Consider the following 21,851-nt stretch of genomic DNA (forward strand, 5'->3'; position numbering starts at 1 on the left):
AGTGCCGAGGGAGCGAAGGGTGGCCAAGGTGGGAGGAGTTTACCGACTTCAATCGAAACCTTTTCAAAAAGAAAAAAAAAAATCAAAACAGGGGCGAACCCCTATTTCGAACTAGAGGATGGAGGCCCTCCTCCCGCCTTGGCCATCGCTCGACCACCCTCGGATCCCTCGGCGCTGGCTCGCCGGCCGTTAGAGGGCTTGCAGCAGCATTGCCGCCCATCCATATGCCTCCTAGGGCCTCCGATGATGCGGTGAGGTCTTTTCCTCTCTCTTCTCTCCCTCCGCCCTTATTGAGCTCGAAAAGAGCTCCGACGGCCTTCGATGGCCACCGAAGGCCCTTTCTTCCTCTTCCTCTTCTTCTTTCCCCCTCTCTCTCTTCCTCTCTTTCTTCTTCCTCCCTCTGATATGGTTGCTGTGCCATTTTTCATACTGCAATTGGACTGGCATCCCATCAGTACGGTTTGGCACGGCCTGAACCATTCGGTTTGGGACGGTTCGGCGAACAGTGTTGTAAATAAATAAGAATCTTTACATCTATGAATAACTGAATATATTGATTTTTTTTGCTTTATTTGAATAACCATTGAGATTCATTTTACTTGTAAAGAGCAAAGTTTGCTATACCGATGCTAAACTAATATACAGTCTTGTACCATACCGACACTCGATATATCTCACTGTCTTAAACCGTATAGACACTCGGTATGCCTCGCCGTCTCATACCGTACCATATACGGATACTGTAATAGGATGGTACTAGTATAAGGTCTACTATCGAGATGCCGAACTTTGGTAAGGATCATAGGGAATCCATGCAGCATTGGTTTCTCTAATGTTCCAAAAACAGTAATAGGAATAGCAGGAGCAAATCTTTCCATTTACAATGAAAGAGGATGAAACTCTAGCATTATGGAAGCATTAGCTTTAAAAAATGCTGATAATATTCTGCACTCATGCATGAATTGGGACAATTAATTAATTTGTTGTTTTGCTGGTGCTATGCATTTATTGGAGAGATGGAGAACAGCAAGATATATATATCTTTTCAACATCTAGATTTGGGAAGATGTTTTTTGGAGTTCAATTTGTCAGAACTGTGTTTATATAAAGGACTAATACCAGATTGTACCTTGGCACCACTAAGTGGTCACGGTTAATTTGAAATGGCATTCCCTTTCTGTGATACCATCTTATTTTATGGATAGAGAATAAAAATGTTCAAGGAAATTAAATGATCTGTAGAGGTGGGGATGATTGATTTGACTATCAAATTTGTTGATTTAAAGCAAATATTTAAATATCAAGCTATGATACTCTGTTGTCACAGGCTGGTAAGGTATGGTATGTGATATGGGGAAGCTACAAGGTTGATATGCCTTGATATGGCATAATGTGCGGCAGTACGGGCCGTGTTTGCTAAATTCAAGGCTGCTTTGGGGTTCCTAGTACTGGTACTTGGCCAATATATTATGGTACAGCTGGCTAGGGATTGGTGTACTTGAGTTTTACATCCTTGATTCTAAATCATCTTGGATTTTTTGTCCAAGAAAGCTTAGGAGATTATCATTCACTGGCTAATGTGGTGCATCTGAACAAATCATCACATCTCCGGGTGTGCCTTGAAGATCGTCTTTAAAGCATCAGAGATAAACTTTGAGAAGTTTAAGCCACTAGAGTGGTGTAATGTGAGTCACATGTACCAGCAATTTATGGGCATTATTCCTTGACATTATGCCCAATAAAGCTGGGAAATGGGAACTATGTCAGTACCATGGTTGATGGAAGCAATTTATAAAGAAACACCCTGATATTGAGCTGATCTTCAAACTCTTCGGTTAGGCTATCTACAGAGATCAGTTAGGTTTGACCATGTGGTAGTCTACGGGCCAAACCTTCCACTTGCTTGACATAATCGGATCTCATAGATGATTGCCTTGAAGGAAGTAAAGAGCTTTAAGGTTAAGAAAACGTATGTTTATTGTCTTGTTATGATAGTCTTCCTGAGAAGATCAAGCTGTGCACGGTATTTGATTATCTGGAAGTAGTGCCAGGAGGCATCTGAGTCAAATAGAAAATGGGCTCCTCTTCCCTCAAATTCAAATGGACAGAGAATAAAGAATAATTTAATTTGTACATATTCAGAATTTTAGCTTTAAGTGTTGTTGGCACAAAAAAGTTCCAGTTAAAAATGTCAAGGTAAGGTTAACATAACTTTGGGAAGCAGATTTTTATCTTGCTTGAAGTATTGTTGGCACAAACACATAACTGTTTATAAGTGTCAAGGTTAACATAATTTAGGGAAGAGGACAATAGAGAATACTTATTGTTTTCTTCTTCTCCTCCTTTTATGTGTTAAGACACTGGGGAGACCCCAGCATGTTTTTTTTTCTTTTTCCACGGGACCCTACAAAAACCATCACTAATACAGATCTAAAGGAACCCTTCTAAGAAAACATTGTCTTCCAGAGAAAAAAGACAGTTGCAGTTTCATACTGGCACACAAGCATACCAAGTGTTGGCTACCATACTAACCCAGCTTTCTCCTGGTACTGGTAATTAAAGTCCATTTTGCTATTTATTATTGATGACTATCTTGCTTGGGACAAGATCACAAAATCCACAATTGTTCAAACTACTGCTTGAGCGTTAGAGGTAACACGGCTAGATTAAGCAATTCCTATGACTTGTTTCTGAGAAACTTCAGCATGTATTGCACAAAATAAAAAGTTCCGTAAGCTGGAAAATTGACCCAACAACAGAAGAGTTTGCTACCTCAACTAATCACCTCTGTTAAGTTAATACCAGTAGTAGCGTCAGGAGGTAGCTTTTGGGGAGGTTTTCCAATGCATACTAAATCACACTAATTTAGATTTCAGACAGGGAGATAGGTCCATTTTAAAGGTGTTTTTGCTAAAACATAGCACAAAAGATTGACATGAGGTTGTTGTGCATCAGATATAAGTGGGGTTTCTTTAAGGAGGCTACCCAACTTTGATTAATTGAGTCAAAATGACCCCTACGTGCTTTAGTACTGCTGGGAACAGGGTTGTTTGTGTTTCTCGGTCCATATATAATGTTCATTAACTAGCCTTACCCCATTTATAAAGAACTAAGTTTGTACATTGACTAATGTTCTATCACCATTTAATAATGTGCTAGTAGAACTGATTTTTCAACCTGACACAAGCCTCTAACTATTGCTTCTAGATTCTTAGGTAAAGCGACTCTATTTAGAAGAAGGGCTTCGCAAGAAATCTGGCCATCTGGAATTGACCTACTTAACCAGTGAGCTAGGCTGGTTCGAATCAGGCCAAGCTTGGACTAAGGTACCTCTTAATTTTTTAGGCCCGGATCCAGTTGGCTCTTACATCTTAGGCTCAAGCCTGTTACTTATTGGGCTTCTTGCTTTCAGTTTGGGCTGTAGGCTTAGCTCAAAATCTCTTTTTTCAAAGAAAAGGTAATCAGAGAAGGGGGAATTGGTGGGTTGGAGGAGGGGAGGGGGAGGTGGGATAGGGGGGTGGTCGGATTGAAAGAGGGGGAGTGGCACGGCAGCAGTTGGGGCGACCGGATGGGTGAGGTGGAGTAGGAGTGGGGGAGGAAGGGTAGGTGGGAGGAAGAGAGACCGGCATGAGATAAGGAAAGAAATAAAAAACATATATTATATTATATAATATATATGTAATATTATATGTATTATATAGATATTAGGCTCAGGCTGGATCGATGTAAACCTGAGTTTGGCCTATTGCAGGCCCAGCCTAATTTTTTTGGGCTTAAAAACTAGGCCCAGATCTATCCCAAACAGTCTGTACTTAGGTATGTTGGGTGGGTTGTCCAGTTTTTGAGCAGGTTCAGTTTGGAAGATAGGTAATCTACCTCGTTGTCCTATAGTTTGCTTACAAGAAACCCAAGGAGCAATCTTTTAAAATTCTCCTTGAATAGGAAGTGGTCTAGATAATGGAGAAGTTAGGTTTGGTATAAGGAGTTGTAAGGACCGCTGAACCAAAATTAGATCTCATGCTGGTTGGCTAGCGATATGGTTTGATACGGATCCGTGCTGGCCGAACCAACAGGGCAGAGAAGGGAAGAGAGAGAAAAGAGGAAGAGAGAGAGGGGGATAGAAGGAGAGGGAGAGAAAGAGAGGGCCTCCAACGGCCATCGAAGGCCATCCAAGCTCTTGTCGAGCCCGATATAGATGGAGGGAGGGAATGAGAGAGAGAGGAAGATGCTTATCGGATCACCAAAGGCCCTCGGAAGCCTCTAGACAGATAGCGACGCCATGGTGACCTCTTCGACAGTCGATGAGCCAATGCCGAGGCAAATCCCTGTTTTGAACAGCAGGTTTGCCAACTTATTTGAAGTTATAAAAAAAAGTATGGTGAAGTCGGCAAATGCATTACTGACTTCATCCGATAAAAAGCAAAAAAAAAGAAAAACAGAGGTGAACCCCTATTTCGAACTGGAGGGTGGAGGCCCTCTTTTGACCTTGGCTGCCCCCAGCCGTCAGATGGGTCGCAGCTGTGTCGCTGTCCGTCTGGAGGCCTCCAAGGGCTTCAACTGACCTAGTAAGCATCTCCCCTACTTTCTCCTTCCCTCCTTCCACTCTTATCGAGCTTAGCAAGAGCATGGATGGCCTCTAGCGGCCGCCGAAGGTCCTCTTTTCCTTTCCCTCTCCTCTCTCCCCCTCCCTTCCTCTCTTTCTTCTCCCTCCCTCCGAGATGGCTGCTATATTGCTTTGTATGCCGGAACCGGACCAATATCCTACCGGTACACTGGGGAATTGCACTCATCTGAATTAGACTTGATAAACCACCATGTTAAAACAGAATCTCTACAAATTTTAGTCTTGAGAGGCTAAATTGTCAACATTGGAAATTGTTTGTTACGGTCCAAGTCATTATAGCCTATTATAAGAAATGAGGTCATCCCCATTTAGTAATGGATTGCCCATTGATTTAATTAACTTTTATGGACTTCCTTAAGGTAGAGTCCTCGGTAGGCAGAATCCTTCATCAAAACACATACCGGCAAGCCTTGGTGGACTGTGTTTATTAATCATGGTTTGTTCAGTGTCTATTAGAGCTAAATTATTGAAAAGATAAATCTGTGATTCAATTAGTATTAAAGCTCTGCAACATTACAACACTGACATGTGATTTGAGGATTTCTACACAAAAATTAATAAGATAAGGTTCATTATAAGAATTGGGATTTCATCGTTTGCTTCCCTAGCTTTAAATGTTTAACCTCACCAATTCTTTGCAACTCAACAAATTTTAGCATTGGTTCTAGTTCTTGGTTGAGTTACATTGCAAGAGAGACATGAATTTCTATTTGTGAGCTGCTTCTTTCATAGTTCTTCCACAAGATCAAATTTAAGTGAAAAAGGCATGTATGATGTCAGATAAAAAATGTCTGAATGTTGAAGATTGGAATGCTTTGAATTTTATAAAGTCATGCTTGAAACTGCCTTCTAGAGCTTTTTGGTAAAACAATCATATGGAAGTCTTAAGTTATACTTATAACTATATTTTTTTCCCTTGAATGTTCAAGGATGTACTTCATGATGCATCAGTGTATGGCCAGTGGTAAAAAGTCATGTATTCGTGCTAAGAAAGATGGAATGAAATTGGATGACTTAGCCAGCTCTAGATCAGATTCATATATCTTGGTGAGATTGTGATTTGTGACTTGAGAAAGGCAGCGGTTGACAACTAAATGAGGTTGCTAATTGCACCCAAAAGCCTGCAGTGGTCCAGTTGTCACCACAACTACTATGGGCCCAGTGGTCTGGTCCAGGCATCCAACATTTGGGCAACCAAGTTGGGATGTTTTGACCCCAACTATGCTAGTGTCCGATCCTGGTTTCAGCAGTATGTTGGTAAGCAAGTTCAAATTGAGGGAGCAGCTGAATCTGGCAGCATGATTAGACCCAATCCAACCTGAAGGTACCCAATCATATCTGATGCCCAAATTTTGGGCATCCTGATGGATGATCTATGTCCATATCTGCTTATAGGTTTCTCAAATTTAGTCTGCTTTCCTTTTGTAAATTTTTGTATTTAGGTCAGGTTCTAAGGGCAACTATGCAAGGGGTCCTAAAACTTATAAATACCTCATTGTATTCAATTCTTCCTTAAGGAATTGGGTGATGCTTGTCTAAGTGCATGTGTGTTTTCTTGTGGAGGGATTCACAACTGTTGATGGATTTTTGGGGACCTTGGAAGTTGGTGGATTCCATAGAGCCAATGAACAACCTTGAAAGTCCTTGGTGAATTCTAGGCTTGGGTGAAGGCTTTCATAGTGCCAACATGCTGCTAGGCCTCAAAATTTTCAAATCCTATTGCTAGTATTATGTTTTAAATTTGCAATTTACTAGCTTGTAGGAGCTACTTTGTCATTTTCTATGGCAAGATTTTAAATTTTATAGGATGAAGGTGTTCTGGTTTCTCCACAGAATGGGATGCCCCACTCTCCCGCCCTATCCTATTGACCACCCGAAGTTCTCTCTCCCCTTCTTTTTTCCCTTCTTTCTTTCTTTCTTTCTTTGTTTGATTATTTTTTAACTTTTCTTTCCTTTATCTTTTGTTCTCCCTTCCTTTCTTTCTTTTCTTCTTCTTTCTTTCTTTCCCTGCTTATTTCCTTCCTTTGGTTTTCCTCTCCCTTCCTTCCTTTCTTTCCTTCTTCTTCTTCCCATTCTTTCTTTTTTCCTTTTGTGTTCTTCTCCTTTCCATCCTTTCTTTTCTTTTTCCTTTTTCTATTTCCTTCCTTCCTTTCCTTTATTCTTCTTCCCCTTGTCGATGGGTTTTGAAGACCCCCCTAGTCCCAGTCTCCCAACCCCCCCCCCCCCCCTGCGGCGAAGATTTGAAATCTTGCTCTAGGGTAGGAGACATTTTTAGGACCTCATGGGCATTTAGTCCTTGTTATCACTTTTTAAGGCATCTCAAAACCATGCAACTGTTCTCCTTAAGCAGAATTGGTTCCATAGCAACATTTGATCTTGCATAACACCATCAAACTTTGGCAATGTCATAATAGTGTTGGTATTAGAATCATGCTTCTTATGGAATTGCCATAACACTGCAGAAGTCCCTTTTTCAAATGTGTGACTTGTGCAATCTGAAACTTCAAATGCCTATGTCGCTACATTCAGTTCAAACGACAAACATGGTTTCTGTCAAACTCAATTTCTAGGTCGGAAAGTTTAGCCAGCAGTCTGGAACAAACTTTGAGCCTGGAACACAACATAGGCTTTGGAGCTTCCAGCACCAACCCTTAGCTCTCTGCGTCTGAACACTTCAGGTTAGTCTTTTATACTAGCTAGTATATTGGGTCAATCATATGTCTTCTCTTTGGAATCTGATTGACTTGGTGTCCATATTGGCAGTAATAAGTCCCAAGATTTGCTGTGCCAGTTCCAAGGCCCATATCGATCAGTTAGCGGCATGGTTTGGTGTGCCTCCATGTCATTTCATGCTGGGTCCAAACCAACACAACAAAGAGAGCGGGAGAAAGGGAGAACCAGAGAGAGTGAGAGAGAAGGGGAGGGAGCAGGAGGGAAGGAAAGGAATAGGGTAGGGAGGTTGGTGGTGGCCGTCGAAGGGTCATAGAAGCCCTCAAATGATCAGAGAAGCAAGGAAGAAGGAAAATTGGAGAGAGGAAAAGAGAGAGGGCGGGGGGCTGGGGGTCGCTGCCAGAAGGCCATGGAGGCCTCCAGACGGGATTTGCCGAATTGCCTTGAACCGGGCAGTTTGGGACGTCCCGAACTGCACTAATGGCTAATCGATGCGGTTCGGGCATCCGATTTGAAACACTAACAAAGACAGAGCAAAGAAAGAAAGAGAGAAAGGAGAGAAGAGGGAAGGAAAGGAAAAAGCCACGGTGGCCCACCAAGGTCTCCGGGGCTCTCAATCCTTAACGAGATGAGAAGGGGGGGAGAGAGAGAGAGAAGGGAATGGAAGGCAGCAGAGAGGCTACTTGAGGACTGCTGGATGGCCCAAAATAGACCCATAGCTGCTGTGGGTTCAAAATAGGGGTTCGCCAATGGTCCAAAGATAGTGCCTCAGTTTTTTTGGATCTGGGTCAAGCAAGCTGTAAGATTTAGCCAATGGTCGAAGTAATGCATGTCACTATGGCCTATTACAGATGAGTGACTCGTGTATATCCAAACAATAATGTTTTATTAATGAAAATTTTCTGTTTGTTTTTATTTAATTTTCATCATTTGTACTTCCATTTTTTCCCTATGAACTTCTTTCTCCCTGCACTAAAATTTTAATTGTCCACCTGCAACTTACAAGCTGTTATTCAAATCAAATCGAACAACTTGCGAGCAGACACTGGTTTCAGTTTCTTCTCTATCGTTGTAAATTTAGATATTTACTAGGTTGATGACATCTCTTTAACACCATATACACCTGGAAAAGCCAATTAGATATTGCTTAAACTTGCTACATAGGGTGTTGGAAGATGGGATTGAAGGTAGATATCACTCTACAACACCTACTTCCATTGGGGTGTGTTTGAACAGTCTATACTGCATTAGGCTTTTCCATGAATATGGCACCAATTTTCAAGATGTTGAAGAACCCAATTACCCGTTAAACTAGTTTTAAAGATAAAATGGTGTAATCAGAGCCCAATAGAAGTAGCCTAAATTGGCGGAAAATAATGAGTGCAGAACATGTATAAAATTCTAAATTAGTTAAATTAAACCCGGGGATGCTGCAGTTCTTTCTCCTGCTAGTCTACAGCCTTACTTTTAGTTAAATAAGTAATGTGCCAATGCAACAGATCCATCAAGCTATATGCTAGCTTATCTGGATATCTCATTACAACAGATCCTAATTTTTTCTGCAGCAAAACATCTTATGCAATGGGACTGCAGCTCTAATCTTATCGTGACAAACATAAGCTTTTCGCATTTTTCTCCAAATATCTGAATGCATTTAACTTGCCCTGATGCTCTTGAGAACTTGTTAAAATTGAGGCAACACCTGTTGTCCTGTTTCGGTGGTTGGATATTCTGATGTGCAGGAATAGAGCTAGAGTTTGTATGCCATATCAGGATACATTTGCAGCATTTTGTGGTAAATGGATTTTTTGCTTAAAATTTGATCGACTTTTGTGTTGTTTGTTTTGTTTATAGACTTTGATAAAGAAAGACCGAGAAGATCAGAATGATCCAGCAAAAATGGCCGAGTTCTTTGACAAACTGGTCACTGCATATCGTGACCCAGCTCTGATGCCAATCAACCACTCTCAGAACTCAAATGAGCACACCTCTCCGCTTCTTTTCTCCGCCGAAGGTTGACATCTTCTGCTAACAAATCACATTATATCTGCTAGGATCGAAATGGTGCTGAAACATAAAAGAGGGTCAAATCAAGCTACGAGGGAATGTGGTCTTCTGAATACATTTTACATCCATTGCAGTTTTATATAGATATGGATTTCTAGACGCATGTTACTTGATTGCCTCAGGGAGCAAGCGTTTCATCTACAAACCTTTTGTGAAATGTTGTAGTTTTATGGAGATGATTGTGGTGCATCTCTCATGCAAACATTTAATGTACATATGCACCTTGCTGTTTATTTGGTCTTGAGATGCAACTGTGTCATTCGATTCATTTCAGACATGACCATGCTGTTGATTTGATCGGTGGAGCTCCATCTTGTGCTATGTAATCATAATGGCTATCTGCTATTATTTTCCTTGTTGCATGTTTTGTGATTATGGACCTTGAAGACGCTTCATCTGCAGGGCCTGGTATTTAGTATTTGTGTTTGTGCCTCAGCTTGAGTTTCGGAATAGCTCTTGGAAGGACGAAAAAAATTATTCTCTAAAGACATGGTGCGACTTGAAACATTTTAGAGGGCGCTGAAGAAAATTCAATGAGCTGCAACTTTTATTCTATAATGCTTCCATACAAACATCATAAATGGTGCACTTATAGCTTGGTTCATGTCAGCTGCATGTGCTAAGCTAAAGAACATATTGCTGGTTAGATTTGTGCAAGTAATTATGACTTCGGTATGCTGCTACTTTTATTCTATGATGGTTCCATACAAACATCATAAACTGTGCACGTATAGGTTGGTTCATGTAAGTTGCATGTGCTAAGCTAAAGAACGTATTGCTGGTTAGATTGGTGCAAGTAATTATGGCTATGATGTGCCTGCTTCTGCTGAAGGTAATTAAGTGACATGTTGAGAACAGATCAGGAGGACGCAATTGCTTGATCGTATTATTTCTTCAGAAACTTCATGCATTATTTGCAGGTAATTGGTTTCATGGCTGAAAGCTGCCAGCAGCTGTCAGGATGGTGTCTAGAAAAGCAATCAAACATTAGCATCTGCCAGATGGAAGCAAGTCAGGTGCAGAAGCTCCTCATTTCACTTTTCCTAACCACTTTGTTTGTACTCCATAGAACTTTCCACACCATGACATCACATTCAGGCAGGTGCTCAGCCACTTGGTGGCCTTCTACTCCTCTGGTGATGGTCTTGTATGGGAAGGGATTTATCTCACTCATGCATGGTAGCTGTTGGGCTATGACATCTCTGGGACTTACACCTGGAGACAGTTCTGTAAACCTGGAGGTCTGTCTACGACCTAACGCACAGTTCAAAAGGGAAAAAAAAAAAAAAAGGCCTTGTGGAATCTTGAACCCGCCGTACAAGACTGACTTTATAGAGCCCCATTTCTTATTCTGCCTTCTGAATGCCTCCCTAATGAAGACGTTATTCTGGGAGTCTTCATGCGGCACCAAGCGTGTCGTTCTGGGCATTCATCATCCTCGGCATTGACCTATAGGTACCAATTGGCAGAGGTCTGTGAGAGGCCTTAGATAATTTCATTTATTATGACGCAGACAAAAACAATACCCGCAGTCACATAGGACATCTCTAGTTCTTTTTCTTTCCAACAAACTATCAGAATTCTCCTTCGCTGATGAGAAAGGATGGCAACAGTGAATCTTTTGTTGTGGTATTGCCATTAGTCTTTCCCTCATTCGGCTGTGCAACGATATACCCACCGCAGGAGGGTGGGAATCTCAAGGAGCCGAGACACTAAAAAAACAGGCGAATGGTAGATTTTTAGGCACTTGGACTGGTCTGTCTCATCTTTTGGCACTAGACTTGTTTCTTATGCCGCACCTAGATGATTCCTTTCAAAAAGTATAGTGGTCGTGGTACAAATCCCACTTGTAATGCACATAGTTTCTTGTCCGTTCATGCCTTACGTTATATCCAAAATATTAGGACGTTTGTGGAGATTTCTTTGTTAAGTGATCTGGCTTTTGGAGACTGCAAAGGATGCTTGATTAAACTAATGATAATCGCACGGCCGCTAGTAATCTACTGGCCAGCAAAGGCCGCCAATATTTATGCGTGGTCATTGGTCTGACAATTTAGACCAAGCATAGACCTCTTCATCCGTGAAGTTGGCAATTAAGGCTGCAAATGGGTTAAGCAAATCCGTTACGGGATCAAAGGTCACAAAAACCTGGCCTGACCTGTTTCTCATTAATCCAGATGTTGTGAAGAAAATAGTAGACAAGTCTGTAATTCTGATCAAAGTTCGGTTGAGGATTATTGTGACCCAAGCTAACATAGCCAACTTAGTCAAACATATCCATTTTAGCGCACTTTTCACCTTGATTCCATTATGTGAGGCGTATAGACAGCTAGGTTACATAGCAAGAGTTGTTCTTCCTAATGATCCCCTATTGTACCAACCCTAATAAAGGCAAGAACCCAATTTTTTCCCAAAAAAAAAAAAAAAAACTACATAGACTTTGTTTGGTAATTTATTTTCTGCTTCTTTTTCTTAAAAAAACAAAAATGTGGAATTTGATGCAAAAAAAAAAAGTGTTGGTTATCCCTTTTTTTTTCTTTTTAAAAAAATAAATTTCATTATTTCTAGAAAAAATGAAAGTGAAAAACTTTTCATTTTCATTTTTTTTAAAAAATAGATTTTCACCTTTTCCTTCACGACCCTTTTCTTTCATCCAATCTTGCACTCAACCTCGTCACCTCTGTCCAACCATGCTAGCTCGCTAAGCCGGCCATCTCTCCATCAAACACTGAGTAATATTTCATCTGACCATGCCACTAGCTCCATCTCTCCTTTTTTTCCATCTATCACTCCTACTACCTCTCCACTAACATAGAGCTCTCCCTCATCCCCTACCATATTACTAGCTCCATCCCCACTCCCTCTCCCTCATCACTAGCTATGTAGCCAACCATTATTATTAAAAAAAAAAAAAAAAAAAAAAAAAAAAAAAAAAAAAAAAAAAAAAAAAAAAAGATGGTGGGGGGGGGGGGGGGGGGGTGGGCAAATGAAACATATTTTGAAAAAATAGAAATTAAATTTTTTTTTTAAAAAAAAAAAAAATTGACAATGCCAAACGTAGTCTCAGCTAATACTTGCCATTTTATTGCACAAACGTCAGTACTAGCTTGACCAGGCCCTGCTAAAAATCTCAAGGGCTAGACGCGCCTCTTACCATACAATTTACTCAGCTAGCCTGCGTACAAGCTTTCAGACTAAGGAAGCGAGCAGAGTCCAATTGACCAGTTCTGTGGGTCACGAGTTGACTGGATCCATGACCAGACCCAATCTATAATTTGTAGCCCATATAGTCAAGCCGTACTTGTGGGGTAAACCGCGTCCCACTTTGTAGTCCTTGGCCCAACAATACGCGGCCAAGATAAAAAAAGGGCACCCATTTGTCTTTAGCTCTAAGGAAACTAAATTGAAGCTCCGCCACAGTAGAGAGCTCTCGGAAGGAAACTGGTGGAATAACTTCTCATGGCCAGGTAATAATTGATGTCTGGCTTCCATGCCTCTCTCCAGAGGAGATACAGATGGTGATGGACGTTGATAGGCCTTGGAGCCTTGGAGAGACCGTTACCTCCTAACTAGTTCTTCACCCATGACAAAAGCTAGCGATAGGCGGAATTTTTGACCCATCTAATATAATATGATGCATGGTTAAGCTATCAAGGTTGCCTTGTCGGTCCTTCCGTCCCACATCGCACGGTAGAGAAAGCTTCAATCATGATATCAACGATCTCATGCCATGCAAAATGGTGCATACTTGCGAAATTCTTGTTGTTTCTTGAATTATTAAATTGGACATAGAACTAATAGGAGATGCTTGCATTTTTTTAAGCTAGTAATTAACCGCTTGTATGTTTTTTTTTTTTTTTTTTCTCCCATGCTTGTTACTTTAGGTCAACCATTTTCGGTTTTTATTCTTAACGTGTACTGATTATTTTCATTATTTTTTTATGATTTTTTCCCTACTCCCCCCCCCGCTTTTTTTTTTTTTTTTTGGATAAAGTCTTTGCCAATTGTTAAACTCCTTCGGTGCTCCATCAGCTTTAAACTTTCCGCCCAGCCAAATTATTAGCAAAACCTGTGACGACTTATATTGTGGCAGCCAACAATGGCAAGAAAGTCTTACCATGTACCAGCACAAGGTTTCAATAACCTAAGTTTTTGTGTGAAACTGGCCCAAAGATAACACAAACTATGAACTCCGGGACGTGGGGAAACAAGAACAAGGTTCCCGAGACCAATAAATGAATAGGCAAATTGTTAGAGTTGACTGATTCAAGCCTACAACCTAGATTTAATTTACTAAAACCCCTATAAACAAATGGAGACATATAATGCGGAGCAAGTCGAAGGCCAAGTCAAGGCAAGATACACCGAATAGCCCAAGCCAAATTATTTCACAGGGATTATTATATCCTCCTTTCACTCTCACAGTCACAGGAGAAGCCTCCATATGTTATGATAAGAAGCCGAAATTTAAGAAAAACAATGAGATGGGACCAAGCAACAAATCCACCAGTCCTTCTTCTCTCTCTCTGTCTCCACATCTCTCTCCTCCTTTATAAATACTCATCTCCTCTGATCCATCCTCAAGTGCAGTAACAAGTGCAAACACTTTGAGAGAGAAAGAATTAGCAGCAGCATTACATTGGAAACTTTATTTAGATCAAAGAAGATCGAGGAGGAGATGGTGAGGAAGAGGAAATGTGCCGATGAGGCCAATGACGGCGAGCCTCCAAGCAGCAGCTGGGAGGAGGTGGCAGCAGCTGCAGCCGCACTTGGAGGCGCCCGGCGTGCCCGGAAGCGCTTCGTAGGGGTGCGGCAGCGGCCGTCGGGGCGGTGGGTGGCGGAGATCAAGGACACCATACAGAAGATAAGGGTGTGGCTCGGCACGTTCGACACGGCAGAAGATGCTGCTCGGGCCTACGACGAGGCCGCCTGCATCCTCCGTGGCGCCAACACCCGCACCAACTTCTGGCCCTGCTCCCCTTCGCAGCCCGCCGGCCCACCGGCACTCCCTTCCAAGATCACCAACCTCCTCCTAACGAGGCTGAGGGCCAGAAACAACTCCGGCTTTGCCGAAAGCCAGCAGCAGGCGGTGCAACAACTGCAGCCGGTGCAACAGCAGCTGTATGGAACCACAGCAAATGAAGGTGGAGACATACAATTCACAGACTTTATAAATGACCCGACAGAATCTATGTCGAATCTTACTCATTGTAGTGATGGTGGTGGAGATCACATGTGCCATTACTTGGAGAATTGGGGTGACCAAGGAGGTGTAGGTGAAGGAGAATTGGGCTTGGGCTATAATTACTTGGAGGAGGTGGGTCACTTTGGTGAGTGTGGAGAGGGAGTGCACCAGGAAGAGGGAGATGGTGAAATGGGAATGATGGATTTCCAATTCATGGATGCTGTGGAGGGATCGTCATCGAGTTTCTTTTCGCCGTTCGAGATGGTGGAGGAGATTGAGGAGCCAATAGAGCAGGAGAGCGGCGAAGATGAACCATCGATGATTAGAGCTGCTATGAAGAGGATGAAGTATGAGAGGAAGGTATCGGCTTCTCTGTATGCTCTCAACGGCATATCGGAGTGCTTGAGGCTGAAGCTTGGAGGTAGGAATGGTGGAGAGTTGATGGCTAATCACCTCTCCAGCCTCAGAAATGCATGTAGGAAACAAAAGCAAGAGGAGGTGGTGAAGGTGGTGGACGGTGGATCAGTTCAAGTGCCGGTCGAAAATCCACATATCCAATCCCAATCAGAATCTACTTCTTCTTCTCTTCTGTGCTCATCTTCATCTCCCATCTCTTCGTCGTCGTCGTCATCACCACCACCACCACCACAACCTCCTCCTTCTTCGGCTTCAACTTTGAGCAATGATGGTGAATCGTCTCTTTGGAGCTCTCTTGACCTTCCTCCCATATGCTACGTAGCATAGTTTGAAGTGCTGCTCTAATAATCTCCAGCAACTCGATCGTGTTCTAATTTCATTCTGGTAGTTTAAAATCTTATCAATGAATGCATCAATACTCTCTGAACAACCTGACCAATGAGAGTGTTTCGTTTAGTCTGCAGAGAGGCATACACTTTTCGCAGCCGGAGTTTCTGATATGTATGTTATGAGAAGATATGCAGAAACTTGGCTTTACTTGTCTGCTGGTAATGGTTGTTAAATTTTGATCTAATTACTCTCCCGCAATAGAAGTAATCAAGGAAAGCAAAATGATTCTGATTTTTTTTTTTTTTTTGACAATTTGTTCATCATTTGTTCCCTTCTAAAGAAGGTGGTTCTTTGATTCATATATGAGCTCACATAACAAAGGGATCACGGTAAAGAAATTTCATGATCTCCTGTCAGTACCTCGTGAGAGAGATCATATGTATTGGTCAAGCATTCATTCAATTGATAATTTGTATTTTTCCCTCCCCCAAATGAATAAAGCAAATACCAGTAAGCATCAATGCGAGAGTATGTTCGTGGCCTTAAGGGAGGATGACTCATGACTTCATCTAATTTTTAATTTCTGGGCACGTCTGACTCATTTCTTTCCAGCATTATGAGTGCGTATATTGTTTGTGAGATGCTTATTCTAAATGAAGACCTTGACAGTCGGATAACTTTGTCGAGAATTATGATTAGTTGGCATGAATAAATGGTTTTCAGGTAATCAGGTCGAGTAACTTGAGATGCGGTAGCCTTAGATCTTCCAGGGTTTTGGTCAAAAGTGTTCCGATTGTTCGCTGCATTGTAAACCATCCCGATCCCAAAAACCTCGCCGCGCGCAACCTTATAAAAGTGGAGACTTTAACAGTGAAGATGATGAGATAAGAGCATCGGAGACGAGAATTATAGCTCACAAGGAAATAACCACGGGAACTAGAACTCGGCAGTCAGCTTATTTGCCACTACTCTACTGTTGGACGCGAGGAACACAAAGGCCAAGGGCCCAAGGCTGCGTTGTGTAAGCTGCTTGTACTGCCATATTATGGTCCACTGAAACGGAAACGACTACTAGGTAGATTTAGGTGACCCGTCAAGGAAACTAGAATGAGTCGTAAGATTGGTCACAGTGTATCAGTGGGTTTATATAGAGCTAATAATTAATGATGCCTAAGAGCCTTCACTACTAGCTAGGATATTATGGTCATAATTGTTTAGACATGCAATGGTCCATAGCTGGAATATAAGTTTTCAAATGGGCAGATTACATGAATTCATATTGGTAGACCTCATGATTAGTTTTCATCTTATGGTTGTTAAGAAAAGATCCGGCATGGGAATGGATAAAATAGGCCTTCAGGTTCCACTGCCATGGTTGCAGACGACTACAATCTGCCGTGATGGCAAAGAATTTCGGGCTTTTGGATCCTCCGCAGGACTAATTGATTCAGGTTGCCAAGGTTCCAGATTTACTTGATGCGGACCTTTTCTTCTAATAATTATCTTATTCTCTACCATCGGATCATTATCCTATTTTGCCGGCTACCATAGCTCATTGCAAGAGCTCATCATCACCGGCCTTTTTGGTATCATAATTTCTGAAAATTTTGTAATAGGGCACAGGCTATCATTGAGAAGATCTTATCATCTTCCGCCTGACTAGCGGATGTCCGCACTCTTTTCTCAGGCCAAACATAAGCTCCAACAATTGAATTATTATCGTATCGGCAATATATTCCATAAAACTAATTGGTTATATCATTAAATTTGCTTACTTCAAACCATAGAAGCACAAACTGGTACTCTCTCGCATGTTGATCATCTACATCAAATGCAACATTTAAAGAAGTATCATAAATTATTGACCTTTTAAGAAAATTTTTGGAGGCAGAAGTCTAGAATTATCTGGCTCTGCGATGAGAATGCTAACACAAAATTCTTCCATCAATTGACTATTACAAGGCATAGATGGAATAAGATTTTTTCTTTGAAACCTTGCCGAGGTCAATGGCTGGAAGGAGAAGCAGAAGTTCACGTGAAACTGCTTACCCATTTCTGGCAGCGATAGAAAATTTGTCATCAACTTGAAGATCTTTGGCCCCCCTGATTACCATCAATCATGATTAGAACCAATTTCTTATTGCCCCTGTCACGGAGGAGGAGATTACTTAGGCCCTCAATTTTTTGCATACCAATAAAACCTTAGGACCTGATGGCTTTTCGGCCTCCTTTTGAGATTATTGGCATATAATTAATAAAGAAATCATTTAAAGGGTTCTCTATTTCTTTGAAACTTCAAGGATAACCCCGACTTAGAAGCAATCCTTCGTTGCTCTAATCCTGAAAGTGTATCATCCTGTTTATGCCTTTAACTTCTAACCTATCGATCTTTGTAACATAATTTACAGGTTGGTTGCTACTATTCTTCTTCGTCATCTTAGGCCTTTAATGCCCCATCTTATATCTCCTACACAAGGAGCCTTCATTAGTCACCATAGCATATGAAAAACATTCTTCTTATCCAAGAACTTATGCACTCACTTCATCGTGTTCCCCCATCATGTGCTCTTTTAATGGTCAAAGCTGATATAAAAAGACTTCTGATAGAATTCAGTGGTCTTATTTGGGACATATTCTATAGCATCTTGGGTTTGCTAGATAATTCATCCATTGGATCTTAACTTGTGTGAAGCACCCACAATTCTCCTTGCTTGTGAATGGTCAACCAACTCATTGGTTCCCTATTTTTTATGGCCTTTGCCAAGGGTGCCCAATCTCTCCACTCCTCTTTATTATGCGCTCAAAAATATTATCCCTCTCTTCATAAGGAGCTGTTCATACTGGCCATCTTAGAACTTACCACTTAGAGTACAAGGGCCTATTATTTCTTATGTCTTCTTTGCTAATGACTATATCTTTCTTGCTAGAACAACCATTCGAGATGCATTATATCTCAAGTGGGTACTGGAGGCAAATTGCCACTTCTTTGGATAGCAAGTTAATATTTCTAAGTCTTGTCTCATCTACAGCCCTTCCACAACTCCTGAGATCAAGTGCCTCAACTCTTTTATTTTTCATATGCCTTGGAAAATTGGTGTATGGAGGTATTTCGGAGTTCCTATTTCCACCTCTAAGCTTCACGCAACAAACATCGATCTTCTCACTAACAATATTCTTGCAAAGCTTGCAAGGTGGAAGTGGAGAGCTTTCTGATTTGCAGGTCGCCTTACTATCATTCAATCTGTTCTTTGCTCTATGCTTCTTTATGCTATGTCCTTTATTCGTATTTCTCTTATTACAATCAACTCTGTAGAACATGAGTTTGAGGTTTTTTTTTTGGGCCATCCTCCTCAGCAACGTAAACTTCACCTCAATGCTGAGAACACTATCTATATTTCTAAGGCTATGGGAGGATTGGGATTATGTTCCCTTAAGCTTACTCGATAGATTTTATTGTCAAAATTAGCAGACAATCTGATTTTGCAATCCCAATCTTTATGGGCTCAGTTTATCTCTTCCAAATATAAATTTTTGGGCTCTTGATTGACTTACGAGGGGTCTTCTCATTGCTCCTCTATTTGACAAAAGCTTTGTACCATAAGAAAAAATATTCAATATTAGTTTATGTGGTTTACCTCAAATGAGCCGATCTATTAATATTTGCAATGACCCCTAGCTTACTCCCATCCCATTATCACATTGGCCTTCTTTTTCGAATGCTACAATTGATCTTCAAAGCTATTCAATGGACCAATTTATTGCCTCTAATCATATCTGGGATCGCACAACCCTTGCTCATGTCTTTAATGATGATATGATGACCATTATCCTTTCTCTACCTCCAGCATGAGGTGACTAGTCTGATCAGATAGGTTGGGCTCATTTGCAGTCTTCATCTATTACCTTAAAGGGTATTTATTCAGTTCTTCAATCAGAGCCCAATGTCCAACATTCTCACAATTTTATATGGGTCTGATGCCTTTCAATTCCTATGCACATTAAATATTTTTTCTGAAAATTATAATAGTAATTTACCTTGTAAACAGCTCTTACTATTTAGCTAGCGGCATTCTTCCAAACCTCCTCACAGCTTGTGATTTATTCCAAGCTGACCCAGAAAATTGTGAGCACTCTATTGTCACCTGTGCTTTTGCTCAGAATTGTTGGTCTACTTTGGCTCAATTTTTGTAGCTTTTCAAGCACCCTCATTGCCAGCTTTGCTTAATTTTCTAGCCAATGCTTAGGTGGAGAGGGTGGTAAAAGTTGTAACTATTTATATGACATCTCTTATTTGAGATGCCTGCAATAGGCATTTCTTTCAAAATGTTTACACTACTCTGGGCAACTTGTTGCAATTATATACCTCTTTTTATCAATATTAATACTCCTATAATCTCACTTTTGCTAGCACCCAATCAAAGAACTGGGGTATCCCTTTGCTGGTTACTCGGCAATCCTTGATTCCTAATCTTATTTCTGGGTACCCCTTCCCTTTGGGACGTTGGTAGTCAACTTCGATGAAGTGTGCGGAAGCACAAGCAGCTACAGGTTTCATTATTTGAAACCATGATAGAACTCTTCTATACGCAGATAGCAAACTTCTAGTTCATTGCTTAGTACCATGTACAGAACTCATTACTGCTTAGCTTCGTTTGCATGCTCTTATCACATCTTTTCACCCCTAAGGTATTTGGTTGCAGGATGGTTCCTCTCTTGTTGTCTCTTGGCTAAATCGTAAAGCAAATAATAAGCTGCCCCATTCTCCTTGGTTTCAAGATATCAACATGTGGATACATTCTCTTCCCAATGTGAAAATTTTTTACACCTATAGAAAGGCTAACCACAAACCATGTATTGACAGGAGATTTTTTCTTTTCTCAGGCTATTCAACTACCCCCGGATTTGGCATGTATATTGACTGTTGATGCACATCCCCTTGCTTATCCAAGACATGGACTCTAGTTGCTATTATTACTCGCCTCCTTTTTGATTCCTTGTGGCAAGTTCCGTTTCGCAGGAGAACAGTATGTTTATTTTGCGCTATAGTGGTTCATTTCAGATGATTCAGAACCACAGTATTCTAATCGTTGAACTTTCATCTCTTGTCATTCACTTGTATGGCTGCCCAGGTTCAGATGCTCACATATATGACCTTGGACATGTGAAGGGTCTTCAATTAATCTCTATATTTTCAGATGAACTGCAATATGCTGATGCAGAACTCTACACTAACAGATATTGTGCAAGATTACCATCCTCACTGTTGTGAACTGATAGTGTTTTTAACAATCATCAACAGAGCCTCGTTTTTCATCCTTCTTATATACTGTCGCCTTTGTTAATGAAGTTGCAGGCATAATCCAGAAATTTTACCTGCGGACTTTTTCACTTTTATGCTTTCTCATTACAGCTTCCTCATGCTCCTTCTAGGACCATGGGGTTCAAAGGTTTACATGCAGCGCTAACCCAACCTGCTGAGTATCGTCACTTCACATGGCTGAACCGTAGTATTTTTGTTGTTATGGAGCCTCACTTTACGCCAAGTTAAATAGAATGGGTTGGCTTCCTGTATCCCATATACCACTCATGGCTTCAACTGGGACAACTATTTCTTCAGTGAAACAACATCTATCCACCTTCACATGGTCAGGCTCTGCTTCTACTTAACTTGGCACAGTCATATTTCAGCTGGCACAACGACCTTCCATTCAAATCTGGTCTCTTTGATCAGCTTTCCGACTGTTCTTTGCACACATCAATGGTATCCTTCATGGCAGCAGTATTTTCTGTAAGCATTTTTATGCATGCACCTGACTGGATGCTGTTGATGTATCATCGCTCACCGTTGAGAGCTATCAAGATGTATATAATTCCCACCTCAAGAAATGTGATCTCATCATCTTTTATTCTCTCTAATAATTGAGCTTATGCCTCTACATAATGACACCTGTTTTTGTAATGAGCTTAAAATATCTCGCTGTTTGATAAATATAAGATCTTTGGATTTCAGTTCGAAAAACATATGAAATCTACAAGCAGCACAAACATTTACTTGGTCAAGGCTTACAACCATGTATATGAGCACCCAAATAAATTTGCTGGTTCAAGGACCAACAGAACACCCAAAAAAAAAAAAAAAGAAATAGAGAGCCTTGAGAACCTTGGTCGTTCCTCAAGTTGGTATAGGCATTACCACTGTAGGAATAAAAAAGGACAGGAAAAAAAAGGCTAAACCTCTTTTTACAAGAATTCACATCCTTATGAAATTTAAACTGCATGTGGATACTAGAAGCCCACAACTCCCTGGAATTTAGGATTTCTTCTGCTTTAGTATTAAATGGCTTATAATGCAAGCAGACTGAGTCATTCCATTCTGTCATTGATGATGACGACAAACAACAAGAACTCCTAAAACCAAGACTCCAAACTCTGGAAGCACCAAAAAGAAATTCTCCCAGCAAGACAACAGAATTTGAGAAATACGATAACTCACTCCAATCAAGTACATATTTAAGCAAACTAGTAACAAGACGTCTCCAAGGGTGAATCACAAATCAA

The 21,851-nt window shown here is 41.0% G+C and overlaps 2 protein-coding genes across 2 annotated transcripts in view; both read left to right on the top strand.

Annotated features, from left to right (window-relative positions):
• Positions 1 to 9,714, top strand: part of LOC105058280 (CSC1-like protein HYP1) — a 74,228-nt gene extending 64,514 nt beyond the window's left edge. Inside the window, exon 9 of the mRNA XM_073251144.1 lies at positions 9,149 to 9,714. Within this exon, the coding sequence (XP_073107245.1) occupies positions 9,149 to 9,313 (165 nt within the window). The 3' untranslated portion in view covers positions 9,314 to 9,714. The remainder of the gene's footprint in view (positions 1 to 9,148) is intronic.
• A 4,208-nt stretch (positions 9,715 to 13,922) lies between these two features.
• LOC105058290 (uncharacterized) lies at positions 13,923 to 15,580 on the top strand. Its single transcript, XM_010941174.4, has one exon. It carries the CDS (start codon positions 14,040 to 14,042, stop codon positions 15,288 to 15,290), a length of 1,251 nt encoding a protein of 416 aa, XP_010939476.2. The 5' UTR covers positions 13,923 to 14,039; the 3' UTR covers positions 15,291 to 15,580.
• Positions 15,581 to 21,851: the final 6,271 nt, after the last annotated feature.

The sequence above is a fragment of the Elaeis guineensis genome, chromosome 2, assembly GCF_000442705.2.
Source record: "Elaeis guineensis isolate ETL-2024a chromosome 2, EG11, whole genome shotgun sequence".
In the NCBI taxonomy this organism is placed as follows: Eukaryota; Viridiplantae; Streptophyta; class Magnoliopsida; order Arecales; family Arecaceae; genus Elaeis; species Elaeis guineensis.